Raw genomic sequence first — 26,412 nt, forward strand, 5'->3', positions numbered from 1 at the left:
AATTATTCAAATGGTTTCTTTCTGAACTTGGATCGGTGTTCGAATTGTTTGACAAATACGAAAGCGTGGGTGTATAGGGACTGCTCACCAATTACTATTTATCTGGCAATTTGTTTGATAGAAACTCTGATGTTTGCATTTTCATTCATTAATCTAATAACTCTTGGGGTATGTAAATGTAATTATTAAGAATCCAATGCACCATACAGAGCACTCGTAGAGTTAGACCAAGAAAAGTCTGCAGAGATTTTGACAGCACACGCAGTGCAGGTGTTATTTTAAACTTAAAACTTCTATGAAATTATGACGTATAAATAAAACTGGCACTGCATGTGTTGTCGAAATCTCTGCAGACTTTTCTTGGTTTAACTCAAATGCCGCCGGGCCATGCCAGCTGACTAGTGTTGCCAGTGCATCTGTTTTTTGTAGTACCAAACCACAAATCTGCGAGGTAAATGACAAATATCAAAAGTGCGACCAAAACCGTAATGATGTCAACTGTCATTAAATATTAGAAGTATTTAATTCAGACTTAATATGTAATTGGGTAAATTATGTGCTTTTGCAACAGTATATTTGCAAGATAATAATTGGTCGTTTTTTCGTCTGTAGCCTGTATCTTTCGCACTTATGAAATGTCATATACGTGATGGTTTTCTTTTTGCATAAATAAAGCCTGACCAGTAATATATGTGATCATTGTCATTAGCGCGTTGTTATTATCATTCATATGTGGTGTTTTCTATAAAAAGGGACCTTATTGTCGATGGCGCTTACGCCATTATAAACGATGCTCCGATATAAATACAATGCCGCGCGGCGCTGTGCGGCGTAAGCGCCATCGATAATAAGGTCCCTTTTCATAGAAAATGCCCCATATGGTGACAGTTCAGTATAGTATAAAAAAATTAGTTCCAACGAAATTCCGCAACATGGCGCGTGATCATATATTACTGGTCAGGCTTTTACTTCAATTATCTTCAAGCGGAAGCGTCATTGTAGATATGGGATAAGTACTTGTAATCTCTTCTACTATGCAACTATGTGAGGTGTGTAATAAAGAGTATAATATTGTATTGTAATGTATTGTATTGAATTTTAATATGCTAATTGGTTGATTCCCGCACGTCTCCTATCATCTCTGCCTCAGTTGAAAGGCAGCATACTGCTGTATTTGTCTTGCCATCTGAATGTTACCGTTATATTGAAACAAATGACTTCAACGAAAAAACATTGCAATGAAATTGCTCTATAAACCTACGCTTGTGCCAAAACCAATTTATTCTCTGGCCGTGTGCCAACAATATTCGAATTAATTTAATCCAGGCAAAGGGCCCGTCCATCCGTGTGATTAATCCCTTAAAAAAACATGTGGATTAGGTTCAAACTGGATACAAATATATGGCAACACTCACAAATATGAGGGTTCATATTCACCACATATTAAACTTTCATGTCCTAAATTTTAACTTCTTAAAGTAGACTTTCACGAATAGTAATAGACATAATTATTTTCACTACAATAACTCGTCAAGGCTCTTTTTATTAAAAGTATTCAAAAAGATGAGACAGTTGCATTTTATCTACAAGTGGCAAAGTACATATAACTTGATGCAAATTTTGAGTTGGTCCCTCATTTAAAACTTTCACGCACACATATCAAATCACATTTACAATTGGGTCTAAGGCGACGCGGTAAATAGAGGTAACAAAACAAATTCGCGTTAGACCTGATTGTAAATGTGATTTAATATTGGTACCTCATGTTTGCTGGCTGGTGGACTTTTAAGTAGGTATTTAGTGATTTTGAATGATACAATTTTTATAGCAATCATTTGGATTACATTTTTATTCCACTTTTCGAACCATTCGCTACGCGTTGGTTTAATTTTGGAAAATGTTGTTAGCTCGGTTATCAATATAATAAAGGTGTTAACAACACCTTTGCCCCTTGTAAAATAAATAACTATTGTTATAAATCTGTATTAACACATACTTGGTACCGCAACAAGTGGCGAAGTTCGGTGTTCCAGTTCTTGCTTAATCTCGAGGTAAAAACTAACCCTTCTCAAGGAAAAACTCAATAACTTCGTGAGCAATTTGCGCTGAAACTCATTCGATTAGCTCAGGAATGTACGGATAACTCTGATGCCTCCGGTGGGGTGACCAGCGTTAAAGGTATAGTAGGATATTTTTTTTTACCTGCCCGCGCAGCATGGTTCCCCTATCACTAAGTCCGTCACTTTCGCACTCACATACTTGTTAGAACGTGACAGGCATGGTGATAAGCGTACCGTGCTACGACCCCTGGTGCGTTTTTCGCTGGAGTTTTTCCTAGACTTATTTTCGGTACACGCGCGCTTTCACTTAACTGTGTACTATTAACGGCCGGTTAGTAATTGTAACAAAACTGACGGTCAATGTCAATGTTTTTATTTTTGCGCAGGTCAGAAAATGTGTAGTAAGGACCTTAGCATAAATAAACTTTAATGCATAAAATACAATGAATACTACTGTTTTTTTTTACTGCGACAATAAATGACTTTTTATTTATTTCTATTTATTTATTTTACAAAAAAGCAGCTTTTTCGTCGTTAAGGACGACTCACGCCAGAACGGTCCGGGTCCGGAACGAGGCTTCCGACACTTCTCTTTCTGTGACAGGTGATCGGTGATCACGTGATATTTTCTTTAGAAAACAGAAGTGTCGGACGCCTCGTCCCGGGCCCGGACCGTTGTAGCGTGAGTCATCCTTTATACTTATATTATGAGGCTATTTAGCTTCATAATATTATCTTTATAACTAGTACATTTCAGTTATTTGTCGAAGACCAAGCTTCGAACATTGCTGAGACTTATCCCTAAGTGAACAAAATCATATCCACCCTAGGACCTTAGCAACAATCTGAAGCGATGAATCAACGTTTTGTTAACAGAACTATGCTACTAGCGATATTCGAACGATAGAAATGTAATATTGATTTAATAGTAATCTTTATCTTCTCGCCCGCTTTTCAGCTTATATTGTTGAAAGAGAGATGGACTGGGAATAATGTCGAATCAATATTAGCTTAAGATCAGATTGAAGCTCAAATGTCTCTTTAGTGTACATACAATAGTTCCTTGTAGCCACCGTTGCATTCCTAAAATCTAATGGATTTTGCTAATATTTACCTGCAGTAGGTAAGGAATAAAATGTACCATGTGTGTATGTGTAATGTACTAGGGTAGGTAATAATAATAGGCATATGTTCATCTATGTCAGATGTTTTAAGCAGCATCCCGGTAACGGCACTTGCGGTCGTGGCTGTATAGCTGGTGTGTCGCGGAGTCGGAAAGCAAACAACCGTACTGCTCTGTAGCTACTTTATTACTGGTTTAACTGGCTTCCAATAGCCCTATCCGCGAGTGATCCCTCGTCCACACACGCGGCAGGTGTATGCTCCCCCAGGATGGAGGCCTGCTCTTGGCGCCTCAAGCGTTTTTCTTTTAAACAGGTAAACCAGGCATCGTCGTGCTTGGATTGGCCATCAGGAACAACACGTCGCCATGGGATATTAAAGGCAACCTTATCACGCTTGACACAATCTTTAAAGCGCAGCATTGGCCGCCCGACCGGTCTTTTTGCGTCTGCAATCTTTCCTAGTAGGATACATAATTAATAAGTAGGTATTAGGAAATAGGAAATTATTTTTGAGGTCTGGGTTAGGCCGAAGTATACTGACCTCAAAAGTAATTCCAGAAAGCGCTATTTCATTTTATAAAATGCGGGCCGTTTCTGAAGACATAAATATGTAATATACCCTCAAACATTAGATAGATATAGTGGTATTGTTACACACATGTACAACAAAAGTCAGCACTGCGTTTTTTTAGATGTATGTGTAGGTGATCCGAGAAGCTCTACCTTTTACCTATTGACACTCAGTGCCTACTATACTTGCACCAGTCTATAATAAATACAAATAGAGAAAATGCATCGAACATAATATTAAAAACTTGAAATATACTCCACCTTTTTGCTACCTTCCACAAATGTTTACATCTTGGCCCATTTAATAACGGAATGTTCTCATAAACTTGGGGACCCTAAAAATGTGAAACATGTCCTACGCAACGCGGTCGAGAAAGCTTTTAAGTAAGGCTGTGGCCAGAAATACCAATGAAGTTAATACGTCGTAAATGGTAATTTGAGTGCAGTAGGTAGGTATACTGTGTTATGCCTGTCTCACTCATGCAATTGGGTACGAGATCAGATGCCCTACACTATCGCTTGAATATTGCAAGAGCGATAGGCAGATGTCTTTCGATTTTTAGATGTTGGCGGTTTTCCACCCCGCATCACACAGGACATAAACACATAACTTCGTATACACGACTCTTATTAGCGTGCTCCTTTTCTTTGCGCCTATTTTTAAACGGGAGTGTTGGGCTTGATAATCCTACTTCGACTAATTGACCGTTTAAGGAATTTGTTTCTACAAAACACACTGAAATGCTGGTATATTTATTCATCTATTTCAGATCGTTTTCGAAACCGTGTCAATGATAACAGTTTTCGCAAAAACCGTAGTGGCTATAGCGGCATTTCGCTTGACCTGCGGAAACCGCATCGGTAGGATAACCATCCAAGCTTTTAAAATTCGTGTGGTAAGTAGAGAGAGGGCAATAGAGAGTACTCTTTCTAGCCGGGTGTTGTACCTGGAAACCGAAGACCAGTGAGAGTTTCCTAGGAGTTGTATTTATTACAATTGACATTCGAAACTACGTTAGCGCGATGTAGGACATGTATGGCGCTTCATAGAAGGTTGCAATCTTTGTACGGAAAGTAGCTCTACTAACGCCATCTATTATAATCTTGTGGCACGGCGTTGACAGAGAGAGGAGACGCCACATCCGCTCCGCTGGCTGTCCGCCGCAGCCTTATCGGCGGATATGCACGGGCACGCCCGCGTACTTTCAGGGCACCTTTAATTAATTCTACTCCCACCAAAATGGAATGTCGGCTTCGTTAAACTTGTCAATCTCAATTTTGGGCTCATTTTCCAAAAGCTACAAGACGTTTTCTCGAACAAGGGGTATAAGAGGAAAAATATTTTGATATGGTGTTGTTCAATATAATTATTTACATCAAGGTGGTTAAACGTTGAAAAACACCAATTTTTACTGGCGCCACAATTATCGGCATCGGCAGCATTGACTTCGTGGTTTGTCTCTTACGCTAGTTGCATCTATTCCTTCAACATGAAGAGCGAAAGTGAGTTGCGACATCAGATGCCAACCACTTATGTCTATCCTCGTGCCGCCCAACGTACATTACGATGTACACACACTCAGTTTCGATGGAATGTCAATTTTCCTTAAAACAAATAATGTACCTATCATTTCATTTGTCTCGTAACCCAGCCCAATTAAAAATACGCATTAGATAAAAACTTGGGTAGCTATATACTATTTAGTTAGTATTGTTATGTGATGCCAAAATGCCGATTCGACTGAAAGGTAAAGCCTACAAAACGGCAGTAAGACCAGCCATAATGTATGGTACCGTGTTCTGGGCCGTCAAAAAGCAGCACGAACAAAAGATGCACACGACTGAAATGAAAATGCTACGGTGGACAGCCGGAGTAACAAGATTGGACAGAGTGCGGAACGAATATATCCGAGACTCTTCTGGGAGCAACTTTAATAAGATGTGGATAAGATGGTGGAAAGTCTTATGCGATGGTACGGCAGTGTAATACGACGGGACGAGAACAACGCTGTAATGAAGGCCCTAGCTATCCCGGATAAAAAGAGAGTAGAGGGCGACAGCTAATTGCTAATTATCTAGAACGAGCTCAACTAGACAAGCAGACGACTCTGTTTTTGTAAATTGTCAATCAAAACAAAATTACTAGAACATGCCAAAATGGACAAATTATCATTGACATGAAAATTGCACTATTGGCTTGCAAAGAATACAGACATGATGATTGTGACAAGTCAGTTGATACGATTTGCAATAAAATTATTATAAATTGGTTTGATGTGCTACGTACAGTTCGTCGTATAAAGAAGACGTGTCAAAACACGTTATAAGTGTTATAACATATCTTTCGCGACTAAAATGACAGATGCGTTTCAGTTGTTTTGTTTTGTAATCCTAATGTGTATTTGAAAGGGTGTAATAAATAATACTGAATTTTATGAAACTTTTTTTAGAAAGATGCGTCACGGAGTAGGTAAAAGGGCGGATTGACAAAAGAAAAAAATATAATTATTTAGGTAGGTTAGGTACTTGTTCACAATTTTCTCGAGAATCGGTTGAAAATGCGAAATGTACTTTACAGTACATATGGTGCTACTTTCTCGCACTAGTGCGTAAAAGAGCAATTTTCGTGCGTATTTCGAAAGTTTAAATAGCCATATGTACTGTAAAACGTTGTACGATACACGTGTGAATAGGTAATTCGCAACTCGGGTCGATTTAAAACACTCCCTGCGGTCGTGTTTTAATTTATCGCCACTCGTTTCGAATTTCCTCTTTTCCGCACTTGTATCGTAAATAACTATAGAAAGGAGCAGCCGGACACAAGAAAGCATATTTGCCCAAGTTGAAACGGAAACGTTCACTTCGATTGGTAAAAAACTCTTGTCTATTTTATGTGTCCTCAAGCTTTTGAAACTAACTGTACTTGATGAACATCAAAAGACAAATTATAAATTCATGAATCCAAGTCTATAAGAACGTCGACCTACTCTACCATTCTTTATCGGCCAAGATGCTCCGTAAAAGCATTTTATTTTTTCTATTATCTTCCGTTGCAGGTTTTGAAGATAGCGACATAGATTTTTCCGTAGGCTTATTAAAAGCTAGAGATGTTAAATCTATTTGCTTGCTAACTTGTGGCGATAGGACTTGTAAGGTTCAGCATATATTGTTTTAACTTAGGTTTAATTTTGAGATTTTAGAAATCTTTATTTAAAAAGGCTAACCCGAGGGCCACGGAACGAACGCTCCGAGCGAGCACGCTTGACGATGACGCCGACTGTCATATTTGGTGACAGCTGCATTACTGTCGCGGCATCGTTGTTCCCCCTGATGTACACAGTGACATTCGCTGCCGCATTACTGCCGCTACTATGACGTTCATTCCGTCCCTCATATTATCAAGGAAATTGACAGTGACGGCAACAACGACGCGACGTGGCAACAGTTGGAGCTGTAATTGACATTCGAACGTCAACCTTAACGAAAGGGGACGACCGCCACGAAACCGCCTTTCCATACAAACGTAGTCCCCATTTTCCTCTCTGGATATTAACATAATTAAAAATATTTTTACACAATTTCATGTATTTGGGCGTTTTCTAAAATAAATGTTGAAAACCTGATTCTCACAGAGCCTGGTGTTTTTGGATTCTTTCAACTCAGAATCACTAGCACATTTAATCCTGATAATAAAAAAATATCCCAAAAAATTGTATGAAAATTGTACATTCCACTACGTCACGCACAACGCATCAAGTAATTTTTTTTTTCACACTAAAACATGACGTAATGTAATGGACATTTCGGGACGTCTTTTTTTAATGGCAGGATGGAGAATGCTGTCGATTCTGAGTAGAATGATTCTAAGAATGTCCAGATTTGAATGAATCAGGTTTTCAATATTTATTTTAGAAAACGCCCATTTTCATCATGCCCGACCGTTTTCTTTTCGGTCTGGAATAGCTATGATCAAAATACATAAAATTCTGTAAAAATATTTTCCATAATGTCAACATCCAGGAAGGAAAATGAGGACTACGTTTGTATGGAGAATCGATTGTCCCCTTTCCTTTAAAGTGTGCGCCGCGCGCTCAGAGAGCGTGCGTTTTGTGGCCGAGGGGTAAAGCATGGGCCGACACAAATGGATTGCACTTGAACTGAAACTTGCATGGAAACTACAGTTAGTTGTGGTTTGTGGTATTCTCACATAAGTTGTAATTGTAAATGAGATGCAATACATTTGTGCCAGCCCTATATTTATAGCAAACCTTGCACATACTCACTCAGATATATACCGACATTTCCTTACTTATATTTGCTTAAAAACGCTCAAGTTCAATAGTGAACAATGTGTTGACTAATCAAAAAATATGAAACATGTTTTCAGGGAACCATAAATTTGCAAAAAATGCCTCGAAAGTATCAATTGCCGTTTCACATGTTAGCATCGACGATTCTCTCTCAGATCTAGATTCAGTAGGTCTATGCTTAAACCCAGGATCTACTGATGTTGGGGTTTTGATTGATACTAAATGCCCGCTTTACGAAGAGGTTCTTATGTATGTAAGTATTGCCATTTGTGTGCTTTTAAGCCAAAGCATAGAAGAAATAAATAAGCTCAAAGTGCTCACTCCATACATTTTATATCCTTCTAATTGCCTGGCTTTATTGATGACTCATGTTAGACCGGGCCGTGTCCGGGCCAGAGCTTCCAGAGCTTCGTTTTCTATGGAAAGCATAACGTGATCACCTGTCATGTCATAGAAAAGTAAGCGCCGGAAGCTCCGGCCCGGACACGGCCCGGTCTAACGTGAGTCATCCTTTACTCACCCTCTTAAATAAGTACTTTTCTTTATAAATGAAACAAGTCACCATTTGTATTGAAAGACTTTATTAGTATTACTATATTTAAAATATCGTACACGGTGTATTTCAGGCATCTGAAAAACTCCTATTTGATGCAAATCACAAGTGGTTGATTATTGATATTGATACTTGGATATGTAATATATCAGCAGTTTCCAACGTTGCGATGAATGAAAATTTATCATGGTTAATGGACTCATTCGAAAAATTAAATCTGAGCGTAGATGCCGATGTCACACTGTCGCTACAGAAAGGTAATAATTATCAAATCATAGTGATTAAAGTCTTGAGAGCCTAGGATGGCTGCGTTTTTATCGCCTGTCATTGTGGTTGTCACTTTCTTCTAGTATGTAATAGCGAGTAACACGGGAAAAGATATAGACGATGAATGTGCAACCATGATAGGTATTCGTACCTACTGGTCGTAGGTTAGCACCCTGTGTCATATAATGAGTTTTTTTGATATAATTAGAGACTTCAGTGATGACACTAGAAATATTTGCAGGCTCAGAAAATAACATTTACGAAGTGTACAATTTCGGAAAACTACGCGGAGGTAATGTCGTAGTGAAAAAACTGGGAAATTGGCGAAACAGAGGAGGTAACTAGAATCTGCTTAATTAGTAAAGTATTATATAACATTTAAAACCTTCGCTCTTTGAACACATATTAAATCACATTTATAATCAGGTCGGGTCAGGGACGTCAGTAAAATATACTAACTGTAAAATATTAAACAAAATCAAAGCAAATAGATTTAAAATGAATGTTATTAAATATTTATCATTCGAAATCATCATTTAAAATTCAGTTCTACCAGCAAACATAAGAATACAACTCAAAATTTGCATTTGATTACTTTGCCTCACATGTGAATATAATGCAACTTTCTTATCAGTTTTTGAACAATCAAGAGTCTTTACCAGTTAGTGTGGCGAAAATAACTATTATTGCTCAGCAATAACAAAAGGATAATATAAATTAAGTGTATGGCATTATATATTTATATAATAGATTGTCACTTAACACTGCAACTAATGTTATTATAATTTCTCAGATTTAATCAATCATTTAAATGTTTACAAATACTACAGAAGATGGGACTTCGAAAATTCAACAATTAACTACGTTGCAGTCGTAAGTAAACTTACATTAAATTAAAAGATGATAAATTACTAGTTTTTTTTTAGTTTGCACATTTTAGAGTACCGGTAAACAGTACTAGTTTAAGTTTAAGTAAGTAAAATTGATCATCGAAAAATATTTATAACACAACGGTTACACTCACTTGAATTTTTATTAAAGCAAGTAAAGATTCAAGTGAGTGCAATATTTTAAAATATGTCTCACGAAAGTTAAATTTCAATTATTGATTTTTAACCTTTAAGGAATTCACTGATTAAAACTTTCACGATTTTTACTCATTATTATTCACAACGACGGGACTTCGCGTAAAATAAGGAATAATGTATAAAAAAATCGTTTCTGAATGCTCTCATCGTGTATTTCTGCTGTTTGCCAACCGCATCATAAAATTCAAAAGTCAAATCGCTATTCCTTAAAATCGATGATCGATGTTATCCCACGAATAAAAGCCGCAGCCCCAGTGTACGGTATTTGTTTTCAAATTTTTGTGATTATTGGCAGTCAAAAGAAACCCCAATGTTAATTTTGTAGATCTCGTATAGATAATATTTTTCTTATATTATTTATTAATCGATTTGCAGATGTCAACGCCGCCAAAAGTATTTGACGTGAACATGCTTATAGGGAATACTCCGGCTCCGGGGGTCGCTGTTATTACTATAACAGGCACCAGAGTATTGGTAGAAATAGCACAACTACATAATATCAGGTGAGCTAATTCAATAATACGAGTATCTATCTCCTAATCATTTCCTAGCGCATCCTTGGATCCTATTATTGGACGATTGCAGGAGCCTCGAGACCTCATCCAAAATAGGCTGATGAGTGATGACTCTAGTTAAAATAAATAACTTTGTCTTAATTGGTGTGTCATCACCATCAGGGCTTATTAATAATTTATTTCTTGAATATCTAAGGAGGAAAAAAATGATTTAGCGAGATTAAAATTTTTCATAAATGGAAATCAAACTGTTGTAGTGTAATGAGGTATTGACCTGGCAAATATTCAAGTGTCACATACTTAACTAATAACAATAGCATAATTTATGAATATAAACATGTTTACAGATATAATTATACGATCGTAGACAGATGGATCGGGAAATTTGAGAGAAATACTACGCCAGTATGTTATTTTCTTTTTATTGACATAATGAGAATTGGCAAAGCGACCGAGTTTTAAATTATCTATTGATTTTTAGGTGGCTGCTACTTTAGTATACTTTAAAGAACAAGACATCACGCCGATACTACGCGTGACATCGGAAATTTTCCAAAGAGTGGACATGGTGTCGCCGCCTGTAACTTCTATTGAGTATGATATTTGGATTCTATAAACGCTTATTTTCACATAAAGAGGTATAGGTGATTGACGGATAGAGAAGGCGTGCAAATTGAATCAGACATAAATAAGCTGAAAACTGGTATAAGGTGTACACGAGTAACCTTGATAAATAAATCCATACTAATATTATAAATGCGAAAGTGTGTCTGTCTGTCTGTCTGTCTGTTACCTCTTCACGCTTAAACCGCGCTGAACCGATTTAGGGCCAGTTGCACCAACCCGTGACCCCGACGTGATATATTCCACAACCTTATTGCCACTTGGGTGTCTATTCAGTGTTAGTTAGTAACTTAGTAGCCACTTAGTAACACTTGTTAATCCTTTTCAGGACAAGATATTACTACCGCATCCCTACCACCGGTCCCGGAAAGTTCGAGAACCAATTCCTACGGCCTCTGACCAACGGCGTGTGGGGTTGCGTGGTAGCTGTGGTTTTTCTATGCGCCTTGGTGTTGTTCCTGACTGCCAGAGCCGAAAGGAGACCATCCGCTGGACAGTATGCTGTATTTTCTGTGGCAGCCGCGTTTTGTCAGCAATGTATGTGTTTTGTTAAAGAAGAGGCGTGTGTGACGGTTGTTATTTTTAAGCTGAATACTAATAAATCCCTTCATTTTCAGTTTTTGAAGATGGTGGTTACGATGATCCAAGACGAGAATCGTCTGGTAAGGAGTTTCAATAACCATTGTTTAGGCGCCAAACTCTTGCAGGATCTTTAGATTTTGCGATTCTTAATTATTTCTTTACTGTACTAACAGCTCGGCAGCTCACAGTCCTGGTGACAGGAGCATCATGCGTTCTCATATACAACTACTACACTAGCAGCGTTGTCAGTTGGTTACTGAATGGACCACCGCCTTCCATTAACTCCTTGCAAGAACTCTTGGAAAGCCCACTATCGTTGATATACCAGGACATAGGCTACACACGTTCGTGGTTACAGGTAGCTATGTATTTTTGTGAATTCAAAATCAGTCCAATATTAAAGAAATAGCGTGAGATTGGACAAGTCTTCCGCGAACTGATACAAATGTGTCTAAAAAGCCTAGATTTGGCAGGCAGCAAAAACGACGCCCTCTTTCAAGGCGCGGTTTTTCCTTATAAGCATAAGGAAAAACCGTGCCTTGAAATCAGACGGGATTTACAAAAATGTTGAGCTTTTTAATACAAGTTAGGTACAACAATATTTTAATTCCAGAATCCTACGTATTACTACAATAAAAAGAATGCCGAAGTGGAAGATAAATTAAGGAGGTTTAAAGTGTTTAAGAAGAAGCAGGGAGAGCCCTTACTAGTACCTTTGGTGGAAGGCATTGAAATGGTGAAAGCAGGAGGTATTCTCAGGTCTTCATTATGTATCTACGGACACCCTTATTGCTTGCAGGCTTAGATTTAATTTTGATTTATTTACGTGAACTTAAAAATGAAAGAGCTGAAAGTGTATTTAATCTTAAGCATGCAGCTTGGAAGGAATTTAAAGAGCGAAACATAAGGTCTAATTTTAAAAAGATTCGTGTTTTATGGAGTTGCTTCGAGCTGCAAGGAAAACTTTGAGCAAATTGCGCAAAGTTTTAATTGAGGTGGATACTTGGATGTTTTATATTGAATAAAATGCTTTGTTACCGATGAACGATGTAGAGTAGCTAGATGTAAAAAACGAAAGGACAATGTGACCAACCATTCCTTTCTCATCTCAAAAAGTAAAACAAAATTAACCTATTCATTATTAAAACATCGCGGCGTTAAAAAGATAATATATTTAATATACTGTACATATTAAACGAGTTCCTGCCGAGGTTTTCCCGAGGGGCTACATAACAGTATGGGGTTCTTCAAAAAAGGAGTGTACAGGTTTTTAAAGGGTCGGCAACGCGCGTGTAATACCTCCGGTGTTGCAGGCGTCCATAGGGTACGGTAACTGCTTATCAGCAGGCGGGCCGTATGCTTGATTGCCACCGACGTGGTATAAAAAAAATTCACCATTTATAAGTGCTTGTTGCTAGGCCTACATGAATAAAGTATATTTGTACTTTGAATTTTGATAATTTAAAAATATTTATGTAATAACCAATAATATTTTTTGGAGATATTACTGATAAATAAACAATACGACTAAAGTAAAAATAAATCATAATAATTTAGCCTACATACTTTTCACTGCTGAGTACAGGTTGCCGTTGCCTCTCATACACGAGAGGGATTGGGTTATAAACCCATAGCGGGTTGGGAAATATAAGTAAAATTGTGAAATTCGTTATTTATACCCTTACTTTTTTAATGAACCGAGAATACTTAATTAAAATTTTGGCTCTAATCAGTCAATCTAAAAGTCAAAATATCTTACCTATATTAAATGTGATCAAAACCACATATAAAAAAAAGTCTTCGGCAAATTCTGTTTTCCTGTGTGCAATCTGATCCATTTGTTTCAGGTTACGCATACCACACAGAAGTATACAATGCTAATATGTTAATATCTCGCAAGTTCAACCAGGAAGAGCTGTGTGAGCTCGGCTCCCTCCAGTCTATGGAAGAAACACCCCTTTACATTGCTATACCAAAGAACAGTCCTTATAAAGAGTTCTTTAACTGGAAGTAAGTCCTTGCAACAACTATCCATTAGCCTGATGAAATCAACCTCAAGTTCTTGTTAAGAGTTACATTATCACTATTAGTTTAGTTACTTCGTTACTATGATGTGATTCGACTTTTTTTTCCATGGTTGAGCAAGGAGCTATTAAAATTGGAGAGCATGTTAACAGGTATACTAAAAAACCGGCCAAGTGCGAGTCGGACTCGCGCACCGAGGGTTCCGTACTTTTTGGTATTTGTTGTTATAGCGGCAAGAGAAATACATCATCTGTGAAAATTTCAGCTGTCTAGCTATCATGGTTCATGAGATACAGCCTGGTGACAGACGGACAGACGGACAGACGGACAGACGGACGGCGGAGTCTTAGTAATAGGGTCCCGTTTTTACCCTTTGGGTACGGAACTCTAAAAAGGTTAATTGCTCCGTGTTACTTACTGTTTACGCGCTCAATGGGATTCTTTTACTTGTAGTTACAATATATAAGCATGAATCTTCTCAAATGATTTTTTACGCCTAAGACCCTAATCTGTTAAACAAAAGCCATTGTTTCTTTTTTGCGAGCGTGTGGCCATTGTATCTGAGCGCGTGGCCAAGAAACAATGGTTTTTGTTTAACAGATCTTGTCTTAGGCGTAAAAATCATTTGAGAAGATTCATACTATACCTACTCTGATCTTGTAGTCCCAAACATTTTTCTAGTCACACATATTATAAACATTCTTTTACCTACTCCCAATCCTACCAATGTTTAGCCAAGAACCAATGTTATCAAGTACTTTAATAAGACCGTATGATTGCTATAACTTAAAACCCAAAACGCACAACTTATCGTTTAAAAAAAATTTGTTTATTTCGGACCAACATAATCCATTGATTAATTAGCATTAACATAGACCTGTTTGAAATTAACAACAAATTGAATTCCAGTCTTTTACGTATGTACGAAACTGGCGTGGTCTCTCATCTTCAGCGTCAGGCCAATAGTCCTGAGATCTCCTGCGAAGGCAGCTCTCCAAGAGCGTTGGCTCTCGGTGGTGCTGCTCCAGCTTTTCTGCTACTCGCTTTTGGATACCTTCTGGCTACAATCATTGTTCTGATCGAAAGGTACCAAACTACCAAAATATGGATGTCGAGCTGCGGAAAATGCCCAGCAAAACTAACTAACTAGTCCGTAAGTGAGACTAGCATGATCACTCAGATCCAGCGCCGGGCCATTAAGGGCTTAAATTTAGGATTCTAAATGATTTAGAATCCTAAATGACTAGTGTAATATATCGTGTTTAGAAAGTAAGGATATCCTAATTAGGAGCAAGGAAGGTTTCTGACAAGCTTAATGATTTAGCATCCTAGTTAGGATAGGTGTAATAATATTTAGTGCAGTCAGTCGCCTACGGCGGGCGGACGTGTCTTATTTTAGAACTGTGGTGACTAGAACAGTGTAATCAGGAGCGTCCTTCTTATCCTAAGCAGTCTAATTAGGATGACTTAATTTAGCAAAGTGTAATAAGTCCTTTAGTCTGTAAATCTCCTGCAAAGGCAGCTCACCAAGAGCTTCTGCTGATTCGGAATTCCTGCTACTCTCTTTTGGATACTTAGTTTAGGGGAACATAGTTGGGTGAGTAAAAGCGACCGTTGACGGGTAGACTTAGACTGATTTATTAAATCATAATCAAGTGTTTTATACATCTCTAATCTACGGCGGTACAGACATTATCTTAACCGAATCAGCACGTGCTCTAACCTATACTAAGTTATCGTCACGCGCCGATAATATTTTGCTGACCGCCATACTTAGTTTAACTTTTACATCCGAACCCTTGGAGCAATAAAAATAATAAATAATTTAATAAATGTCATAAAAGAAGATTCACGGGCCGAACAAAAGGCACCGGAAATTGTAACTGTCAAGATGGCAGCTTTACTCCATTCGCTTACCGACAGAGGGTGGCTCTTCGATAACGCGACGCGTTATCACATTGAAGGTACGGTTCGGATTCAGACTACACCGGCACTGCTGCAGTGATGCGGCATGTCAAAATTCCAGGCAGAAACATAACATTTTACTTTGCGGCAGTAATGCAATTGGCAGTAATGTCGCGCTGCAATATTGCAGCAGTTACGCTGGTGCAGTCTGAATCTGAACGGTACATTGATGAGAATCCGCATACTGCTCTGCTGTGTGAGCGAAACAGCGCTATATGCGTGTATGCACGTATATGCTCGTAAACTATAATAGCTATGTCCCGCTTGCACACTCGATTTAGCAGTCACCAAATCCAATACCTACAGTGTTTACACGTGTAAACCATAATATTTTATGTGTATTTATTTTATACAATTTTCATATTTTTTTATGTTTTACAATCTTATTATGAATTTATTTCACTGATTACCAGTCCGCCGGACGTTATCGGCCTGTCAGTTGTTCAGAACTGTCAAATTGTTGATCTAACTGACAGGCTGATATCGTCCGGCGGACTGATAATCAGTGGGCCCCTTTATAGTTAAATTTGATTTGCGTAGCAATTCAATAATTTTATAGAATAATATTAATAACATAATTACATTGTTTGCCACCGACGTAGTATAAAAAAAAGAACGGCCCGGGTCCGGGTCTATGACGGATGATCGGTAATCACGTGACGATTTTTATAGAAAACGATGTGTCGGACCCGGGCTGTTCTAACGTGAGTCATCCCTAACTCGTTCGAGTCGTTCGCGTCTCTCCTGTAGACATCGAAAGGTTAAGGGAATCAGCATTTTTTACGCTGCACCCTTACAGGTGGGATACATATTGTCAGTACTTGAGACTCAGACAAGAAAACGGGACATTTTATTGTATTGTCCACAGAAGTGACCTAAAATGTGTTTGGCCCATTTGTATAAGTTAGACCATTCAAACTTATTGCTAGGGCCTTACTTGAATACTATACTTATTTGAATCTTGAATAGATAGGTTATCGAATCGAACTCATATCCTTTTATTGATTAAGATAATTTAAATTTTGGCGTTATTAGACACTATATTTGACGTTAGTTAATAAAGACGAACTATTTTATTACAAGTATTTACTGTTTTGTACTTCTTTTTCAGGCTTGTCGCGAGGAACGAGTCAGGATCAGGAAGATAAAAAATCGAGTAGTAGTAGGGGCAGAAATGCTAACGAATTTGTAGATGTAGATTGAGTAGTGAAAGGTACCCAGGTAGCAAAGTGACGTCAGCGACGTCATAATGACGTCATAATGACGTAACCATGTCGTCATAATGACGTCATCGACGCCAGCGACGTCAGCGTATAAATGCTGTTAGGGTAGGTACCTTTCACTAGCTTTCAGTGAAAGTTGTAAGTTTAGTCAAATGCTTTTAGCCACATTCTATATCTTAGGCCATGATTACACTTGTAAGTTTTACTTATGTAACATTATTCTCTAAAAAAGGTAACCTCCTACCAACATTTAGTTGTAGGTAGACGACCTTAAGAAGTTGACACTGTTGACAGTTGATTATTCGATATAGAGGGTGGATGGAAAAAGGACAGACATCCGACTTAAAAAGAGTGTGGGGACTTCCGGTTCGAACGCCATCTTGATAGTAGCCTCGTGATTAATTCCTTTATTTTTTGTTCATTAATATTGTTTAAAGTGTAATATCGATAGCTTTATTATACAGTAATCTAATTTGGTAGTGTGCAGTGAATGGAGAATTAATCTCAAAGCGTGTTTAACCACCATTTTGGAGTCAACGGCCGGTAGTCCACGTGCTTCTCGTAAAATCCAGCTATCGGTTTTACGAGACAACAACAACGAACTACCGAACAACGTCGTGCTCTAAGAGCATTTGGTATTTCTACCTCTAACCGTGTCTGGCTAGAGCCCTAGAGGCCCATAATTTTATTTACCGTACACTGGCTGAAGAAAATCTAGAAATATTAATTCGATCCCACGTGGATCCCACTTTGACGTTGGCGAAATCATCGACAGTACCGATGGAGCCATACTACTTAAAGATTGATTGATTGATTGAAAAAGAGTGTCAGGGGTTCGAATCCTAACGGTCGATTGTAAAAATAACACTTTACTGATCATAATATCTGAATCTCGTCGTTATTAATATATATTATATATAGTATATACGTATATTATATATGTATATATGTGATTATATGTCATTTTTATTTTATTTTTGCTGTTGTATTTGTAGCACTGCCCACAATCTCTCTGCTTAGCCTTAAGGTTGACTGGTAGAGAATGCCTTATGGCATTAAGTCCGCCTTTTGTACTGTAAGGTTTTTCTTTTGTGCAATAAAGATTAAATAAATAATATAACAGTGAATTATTAAACATCGTTTTATTCGTGTTATTTCGTTATACATTCCAATAAAAAGTGTGGCAGCGTATCATTACTGTTTTGTACTTCTTTTTCAGGCTTGTCGCGAGGAACGAGTTAAGATTAATCAGGAAGATAAAAAATCGAGTAGTAGTAGGGGCAGAAATGCTAACGAATTTGTAGATGTAGATTGAGTAGTGAAAGGTACCCAGGAAGCAAAGTGACGTCAGCGACGTCATAATGACGTCTCTGACGTCATTATGACGTATAAATGCTGTTAGGGTAGGTTCACTAGCTTTCAGTGAAAGTTGTAAGTTTAGTCGAGTTTTTTTAGCCACATTCTGATATCTTAGGCCAGGATTACACTTGTATGTTTTACTTACGTAAGTAGGGACAAAGCTATTTGCTAGAATGAGATAACGATATTCATATCTCATTCTGTAGTATAGCTGTGTCCCTTCTTACGTAAGTAAAACTTACAAGTGTAATCCTGGCCTTAGTTAATAAATACTAGTTGAAATGAAAAAACGTCATTAAATGTAATAAACAATAAAATTTAAATTATAGCTCTTTTTTATTTTACTTTTAAGACCATTAAAAGATAAGAATAAAACACATCCAACCCTACATTTAAATACCTTTCATAAAAGCGTAATGTATGACCATATCGGGTTTTTAGATATCAATCAAACCTAAAGTATAAGAGCAATACAATTAAAACTGTACATGTTTAATAAGTCCATTATTGACATCTTATCCCGAGAAGCTTGTTTATCTGGTATTATCCAAACACAAGTTATGAGGGTTCGAATAAACGACGAAGCTCTGCAAAAAAAGGTAGGTAGTGCTAGTGACCTTGCGCTTCCCTTGGCTCGTCTTGGCGTCATCATTAAATTAGCTTGAATAGTTAGGTACTTGCAAAAACACTGCAAACGACTGCTTATCTGCCTGTTTAACGGCTCCGCCACGACTTTGGCCGATTCGCGACGGCGGCGGCGACGAGGCGGCGACAACCATAGGTGGGAATGAAAGGTCCGATCGCTGTGTTCCGCTCCTACCTATGGTTATCACCGCCGCCGTCGCCGGTCGCGCAAAGTCGTGGCCGAGCCGTAAAGGTTAACTTTAAACCATTAAATTACAATAGTCGACACAGTTGACTGATGATTATTACGTTGACATAAGGTATATGGTGAGTTAAGTTAAGTGTGTTTCTGTATAAATATGGAAACCGAACGGAACCAAATATTTACTCTCTTATTTTTCGGGGTCTGAATCGCTAAGACGTGTCATTTAGCGGAACGTGCTTGTGAAAACTGGAAGTGTAGGTTGTACTCGTAAGTAAATACTTGTAAATAAATACTCGTAAGTAAATAGGGCGAGTACCTACGGGAGATAGGACCTTCGAAAAGTAGAACCATTGGTGATGCAGTAAAGTAAAGTGACTTTGACTTTGACTTTGATTTTGTAAGACAATAATGTGATCGTCAAATAAGACAGTCAGTGTGGCTACCATCAATTTGGCACTGACATAAACGTTATCGAAGACTTAACTTACTTTCTATGCATCTCGCTCGTACTCGCATATTATTCGCCTGAGTGGGGATTAGCCTCTGTTTCGCCACAGTGACAATTGTTACATCACAATGACAATTTAGCACGCATTTACTGAGCCAACTAGCAAGTATTGACGGACATTACAGACCCAGAAATGTAAAGGAAATTGTCAGGTATCAATTGTCAGCTTCGTGAAATAGGCACACCGCCCTTTGTTTCACTACAGTGACAATTGTCATCTGATCAAAGAGATCGCTCTTTAGCGATATGACCACCTGTTGTCTGATCAGTCTTTTATCAATTGTTTTTCCTTTCCTTACCTTACCTTTCACTGACATTTGACAAATAAGAGTATTCTATTATATCTAACTACTTTAAATCTTCACCTCTTTAACTGTTTTGCAAATAAAATATTTATTTACATACAAGATAATATATGTATATACAGTAGTACTACTAAACTAAATTAATAACTAGCTTAAATCTAAAATAGGCCCTTGAGGCATTGTACCAAGCATGCTGGCGGCATTTCCTCGTTGTATCGCAATATTCGCAATGCTGAATGCTGATTCGTTGTGTGAGGAAGCCGCCAGCTCTTCGGTCACCAGTTACGTCAACCAGACGCTTCGCGATTTCTGAAAACAACTTGTGCGCGCTGGGACCCCATACTGTTTAGTTTATCAGTATCACCAATGTACGAGTATACCAAGTTCATACGCAGTTAAAAAAAAATGTTGGTTTGCAGAGCCGAAGCCATGGACGCTGCTTCATCCGTGGCGCGAGTAAAACGCATTCAAGCCGCCTTCCGGGTGCTTGCATTATTACAGATGACAGCCATATATTTTCCGAAGCAGGCTATAGTGCAAGGTCAGTGAATAGGATCAGTGTGGGACGCTTTACGTCCCACAGGGCGACGCCAGGAGGCATAAGTACCCGTGTACATTTTATGACGGTGCCTATAGGAGGTCACTGTCACTGCGTCTCGTCGCTGGGCTATGGGCACCGAGTGGAATGTCCCGAAGTTGGATGTATTCAAAATATTTTCACGATTTGAAATTTCTCGAACTAGCAATGTGTCCTATACGTATGATAACTATGGTCCTTAACTTATTATTTCACTGTACTTGTTTTTATTATAAGTTGCACAGATTTTGTATAAATTGTGTGTTTGTTGACCTCTTAAAAATGGGATGGATGCCTACCGTGAGGGATAGATGACCCGTCGCGAAAATGGGTCAGAGGATAGATGCCCTTTGAAATCAAACCAGATAAATTAGCAGGTATCAATCTTTTACATTCATTATTTTGAAAACCACGTCGTCGGTACGGTCGTGTTCTAGACGGTATTCCAGATGTTCTGGTTATACCGTTGGCTCATTTTTCTCCCTTCTTCATTGTCTGATTGGCTGCTTGCATGCTTTCTTCAGACTAGGCGATGTTATAAATATGCGGAACAACACTCTATTTCCTCTTCTATTTACGAGGTATTTCGCCCTTCTGCTACATAACAATTCTTTGAAACAGTTGAGGATAGATGCCCCTAGGGATGCTCTTGGGGCATCTATACCGATCAAAAATCGGGACAACTATACTTTTTGCAGAGGATAGCTGCCTTTTCCAATAAAAAAATAAAGTAATAATAAAATCAGAATAAAATATATTTATCCACGCAGCTTAAGCTTCAGTGTACCCAAACGAATTGATAAAAAACAGGAATCATAAGCGTGTCAAAAGTTATTCGTAAACAAATACTTATGAATATTATTTTGACGCTCTTCGAAGCCTAGCCTCGGAATGTTTTTTCACTCACTGAAGAAACGCGTGCGCTCGCGCTCATGTTATCGCTCCTCTACACGATGGCAAAGCGTAGGCCAGTCCAAGGGACGCATTTATGCGTTAGAGGGAGCAAGTGACATTGCTATCTCATTCCACTGCAAAGCTGCGTCTCTTGGACTGGCCTACGCTGGGCCATCGTGTAGAGGAGCCATTAACAGCGGCCCTGAGGCTTGCAGGGGGAGCGCTTGCTATTTTATGTGTGACGTTTTCAACCAAAAGGTACCACATTGTCGGTTGTCGATAAGGTTGATTTCGAATTGAAGCTATATGGAAATAGCGCTTTATTGACAACCGACAATAAGTACCCTTTTGGTTGAAAATGGCACATGTAGTGGAGTTTGAGTCCCACAGTTCTGCTACTAGTAGAAATTAAAATTGAGGCATCTATCCAACTGGGCCCACTAGGGCATCTATGCTGGAATTACCCTATGTTAAAATTTCACAAACTTCAGACGCAGCAGGAACAGGTATTACCAGTTTAGTAATGGCAGGATAATAACCGTGTCTTTGTATTGTCTTGTAAAGCATTATTATCTCGCTTTGTAAACACAGGTGGATTTTAATGGATACGTTGGATAAGTACTATTGGCAAAAACTGGTGAAGTGCGAGTCGTACCCGAGCACGAAGGGTTCCGCACCATTACGCAAAAACGGCAGAATATCACGTTTGTTGTATGGTAGCCCCACTTAAATATTTATTTTATTCCGTTTTTATTATTAGTTGTTATAGTGGCAACAGAAATACATCAACTGTGAAAATTTCAACTGTGACAGACGGACGGACAGACAGACGGATAGAGGAGTCTTAGTAATAGGGTCCCCTTTTTACCCTTTGGGTACGGAACCCTAAAAATTACGTCAAGTTGATTAGATAAACAGAATGTATGAACATATTCACCTAATTAACATTTTTGGGTGTATAAATACATATGTATGTAGTTCATACATTTTGTTTACTTTTTAGGGTTCCGTACCCGAAGGGTAAAAGCGGGACCCTATTACTAAGACTCCGCTGTCCGGCTGTCTGGTCTGTCACTAGGCTGTTTTTCATGAACAGTTGAAATTTTCACAGATGATGTTTTTCTGTTGCCGCTATAACAACAAGCCTGGGGCACTGGAGGCCTTGGTCACTTTTTCTTAGTATATTTACTTCAGTTTATTTCAGTTTACATTTAAGAATGTTAGATAATATAATCAGCTCGGCACTCGGCGAGTCCTGCATGTCTGGTCACGGCTTTAATTCGTCGACAATAGTTGAGATCTAAAGGGGTGCCAAGTTTTGTCAATAATCAGAAAAGTTGATATCTAAGTATACTTATTTGGATAATTACTTTCTAAGGGCCACTTGGACCAACCACTAACCCAGGGTTAACCGGTAAAACCTGGAGTTACCATGGTTACCAGTACAATTTGACATTGGGATAACGGTTTAACCTGTTAACCCCGGGTTAGTGGGATGGTGCAAGTGGCGCTAAGTACCGTAAAATATGCCCATCACTGCTCCACAGTTCAAAATTTAATTTAAATTTTAAAATTATTACATTGTGGTAGGTATGTTGATTTATGACAGTCAACACACCTTACTCTTCTTAAAATTATGCTGTTTAAATTTGCCTATTTTTACAGATGGCGCTAGTTATAGTTTCATAATAGTAGGTGGTGGTAGCGCGGGCTGCGTGCTCGCTAATCGATTATCTGAAGACAGCCGCTTTAACGTGCTGCTTATTGAGGCTGGTGGGGACCCGCCTCTCGAATCAAAGGTATACCTATATCTCTCTCTTTCTCTCCATCTTCCAGTGCCTCTCTTACTATACTAACCCGAACAGCTGGAGACTGAAGTCATATTGCTATCCCTTCCATGCTTAATTAAACTCAGCGCTATTGAAAGGGATGGCCTTATAACTTCAGTTGCCACAAAACTTGGTACCGCGACTTAGTATAGTGAAGGTTGGCAGTAGTCAGCTCCGCATATTTCTCCCAGTCTTTCTAAAGGTTGAAAAGCTCATCGACACTTCCGATTCATAGGTATCAGCCATTTTAAATCGATTCAAATTTTATTGCCTGTTGTCGAGGAATAATAAGATTCTTTAAACAATTTCTAAAAATTTTCGGAGTAGTCTTGAATACTTTTTTTATTGCAATGTCATGGCCATAAGTACACTAGTGGCTTTGTGAGCTTTAAGACCTCACAAATCCTAAAGACTGCACCAGTTACAGAAAGTAAATTCATAAAAAAAAAATTGTCGAACCTGCTCACAAAATTTCACAAGAATAGCTGGACATACGAAAGTATTTTTCACCCAAACTGAAACGGAGATTAAAACATTTATTAATGCAATTTTTTTTTCAGCTTCCGGGTTTGATGGGTTACATTCCAGAAACATCTCAAGACTGGAACTATACCGAGCAATATGACAAAAACCGGGACATTTACCAAAGCAACCATACATTGCCATTGACACAAGGCAGAATGCTAGGTGGGGGGAGCAGTGCGAACTATATGTTCTATGTGAGAGGAAATTTTCATGATTACAACTCATGGGCACATGCTGTTGGAGATCCGACCTGGGACTACGAACATGTCCTACCATACTTCAAAAAAAGTGAACATATGGATGATCCTGGCATCCTTAGCTCAAAATACAGAAGATTTCATGGCACGAGCGGCTACCTACATGTAACAAAACAACCTCATCAAGAAGCTTCTGAATATCTTAATATGTTTCATGAACTAGGGTACAAAATACTTTTAGATGTTAATGGTAATGAGCAGTTAGGTTATGGTGAACCTTCATTTACTATCGCTGAAGGAGTACGGCAGAGCACGGCCTATAGTTTCCTCAGGCCAGTCAAAGACCGACAAAATCTACATGTCCTCAAGCATACACTCGTTACGAAAATACTTTTCGACAAATTTAAGAATGCTATTGGTGTAGAAGCTTTAACAGAAGACGGCAAGTTGATAAAAATAATCGTGGAGAAGGAGGTAATAGTAACTGCTGGTGGATTCAACTCTCCAAAATTGCTTATGCTATCGGGAATAGGTCCTAAGGAGCACTTGGGTTCTTTGGGTATAAAAGTAACCTCTGACTTGCCAGTCGGACAAAATTTACAGGACCATCCGGCTGCTTTGGTCGCATACAAGTTTAAGAAGGCAAGTGCTCCGCTACAGCCTCAAAATTACGGTATGCTTCCCGCTGTTACTATGGCAGGATACGTAGCTTTGAATAAATCGCAAATGTATCCAGACTACCAGTCCATTTGTTTTCACATTCCAAACGATTCATCTGCAGCAATAACCTTATGTTCTTTTAATTTTGCACTTGATTATAACACATGTCAAGCTATTTATGAAGCAGGTAAAGGCAGGGAGGTATTGCTTTGTGTACAAAATCTGTTGAACCCTAAATCACGAGGCAAAATTGAGCTTCGGAGCACAGATCCTACAGATCAGCCCTTAATATTTTTAAGAACGTATACAGAAGAAGAAGATTTGGAAAAAATGGAGAAAGCTTTTAAAAAATTGGACGAGATTAGAAGTTCAAAGTATTTCAAGGCGGTTGCTGGCGAAATTGTTGATCATAGGTTACCGCGGTGTAAAGGGATGGTATTTGGGACAAGGGAGTACTGGCGATGCCATGTGCTGAGCACGAAGATGACGATGTACCACTACTCCGGCGCATGCGGCATGGGGCGGGGGCGGGTGGTGGACCCGAGGCTGCGCGTGTACGGCGTGAATCGCCTGCGCGTCGCTGACAGCTCCACCATGCACAGCGTCCCCAGTGGCAATATTAACGCTCCTGTCATCATGATTGCCGAAAAGGCAGCGGACATGATCAAAAAAGATAATTGTATATAAAAGTATGCGTTCTAAGCACGAAATTTGTTTTGCACTTTTGATTCGTCGAATAAATATAACGAAAAAATAAACCAATTTAAGTTTTTTATTTATTTTACAAACAAACAGAGCTCCTTGTGTTTAAGCCGCAAGGTGGTCATGTTGAAACGGTGCCCCCAGCGTTCCTGTATACGCAAGTGAGATAAAGTGCGTGTCACAATTTAAATATCTGGGCCACTGGCTAACCGATGATTAATCGGATGTTGAGAGGGAGAGAAGGGGGTCCATTTGTTTGACATAATTATTGAGTCATAATGTAATGATTGTCAGATTATCATTAGTGATGATGTACCAGCGGATGTGAAATCGAGTAAAAATGGTAAACATCTAAATAAATAATAATCTATTGTGTGTATTATTTAGATAATATTAATAAATAATAAACCGTTTTTATTTTACGCAGCTTTTTATCAATACAACCCGTTTTCAACTGTTTGTTATTTGTTTGTTTTTAAAACAATTATAATTATGAGTAACGTAATATCATATAGAATGCATTTCACAAACTATAAAAATATTTAGCTTATCTACCGTAAGAAAACGAAATATAACTTACGTTAGTTCTCATTATTTTATAAAAGATCTGTGAGTGAACATGTTCCGTGTGGTACTTGGGTAATCCGGGTGGTAATCGAATATAGATAGAAAGGTAATTTTTCCAATTAAGGATGACTCACGCTAGACCGGACCCGGCCAGGGTCGAGCCGTCTGGCAAGTCATTTTCTATGACGGCTGATCGGTGATCACGTGGTGCTTTTTTTTGTGAAATACACGTTTTTAAATTGAATTCGATTGCCTTATCTGTTTTAGGTTCTTGATTACACCGGCACTATAGGCACCTATAGTTTGAAGTAGTTCTTCTCAAATTATTTTTACGCCAAAGACCATAATCTGTTAAACAAAAGCCATTGCTTCTTTTGTGGGAACGCGTGGCCATTGTGTTTCAGCGCGTGGCCATTGTGTCTCAGCACGTGGCACGCGCTCAGGGGTGTTTGTTTAAAAGATTAGGATCTTTGGCGTAAAAACCATTTGAGAAGATTCAAAGTATAAAATAAATCTTTATGGAGGATATAGGTTTATACTAAAGTGACTGGGTG

The 26,412-nt window shown here is 38.5% G+C and overlaps 2 protein-coding genes across 3 annotated transcripts; both read left to right on the plus strand.

Moving 5' to 3' along the window:
• The first annotated feature begins 6,748 nt into the window (after window positions 1-6,748).
• LOC134744075 (ionotropic receptor 75a-like) lies at window positions 6,749-18,225 on the plus strand. Of its 2 annotated transcripts, none has more exons than XM_063677741.1 (15): window positions 6,749-6,903; window positions 8,142-8,317; window positions 8,691-8,874; window positions 9,126-9,221; window positions 9,678-9,757; window positions 10,348-10,475; window positions 10,835-10,892; window positions 10,969-11,081; window positions 11,440-11,648; window positions 11,729-11,773; window positions 11,867-12,051; window positions 12,307-12,442; window positions 13,541-13,703; window positions 14,628-14,804; window positions 18,126-18,225. In XM_063677741.1, the coding sequence occupies exons 1-15, from the start codon at window positions 6,765-6,767 to the stop codon at window positions 18,208-18,210; spliced, it is 1,974 nt and encodes a 657-aa protein (XP_063533811.1). In that variant the 5' UTR covers window positions 6,749-6,764; the 3' UTR covers window positions 18,211-18,225. The 2 variants fall into 2 exon arrangements, with proteins under 2 accessions (XP_063533811.1, XP_063533812.1); XM_063677742.1 differs by lacking the exon at window positions 18,126-18,225 and adding an exon at window positions 16,795-16,890.
• Window positions 18,226-19,205: 980 nt separating this feature from the next.
• On the plus strand, window positions 19,206-25,359 carry LOC134744076 (ecdysone oxidase-like). The gene is made up of 4 exons (XM_063677743.1): window positions 19,206-19,361; window positions 20,327-20,448; window positions 23,044-23,177; window positions 23,768-25,359. Exons 2-4 carry the CDS (start codon window positions 20,337-20,339, stop codon window positions 25,274-25,276), a joined length of 1,755 nt encoding a protein of 584 aa, XP_063533813.1. The 5' UTR covers window positions 19,206-19,361; window positions 20,327-20,336; the 3' UTR covers window positions 25,277-25,359.
• The last annotated feature ends 1,053 nt before the right edge of the window (window positions 25,360-26,412 follow it).

Source organism: Cydia strobilella, chromosome 9 (assembly GCF_947568885.1).
Source record: "Cydia strobilella chromosome 9, ilCydStro3.1, whole genome shotgun sequence".
NCBI classification, from domain to species: Eukaryota; Metazoa; Arthropoda; class Insecta; order Lepidoptera; family Tortricidae; genus Cydia; species Cydia strobilella.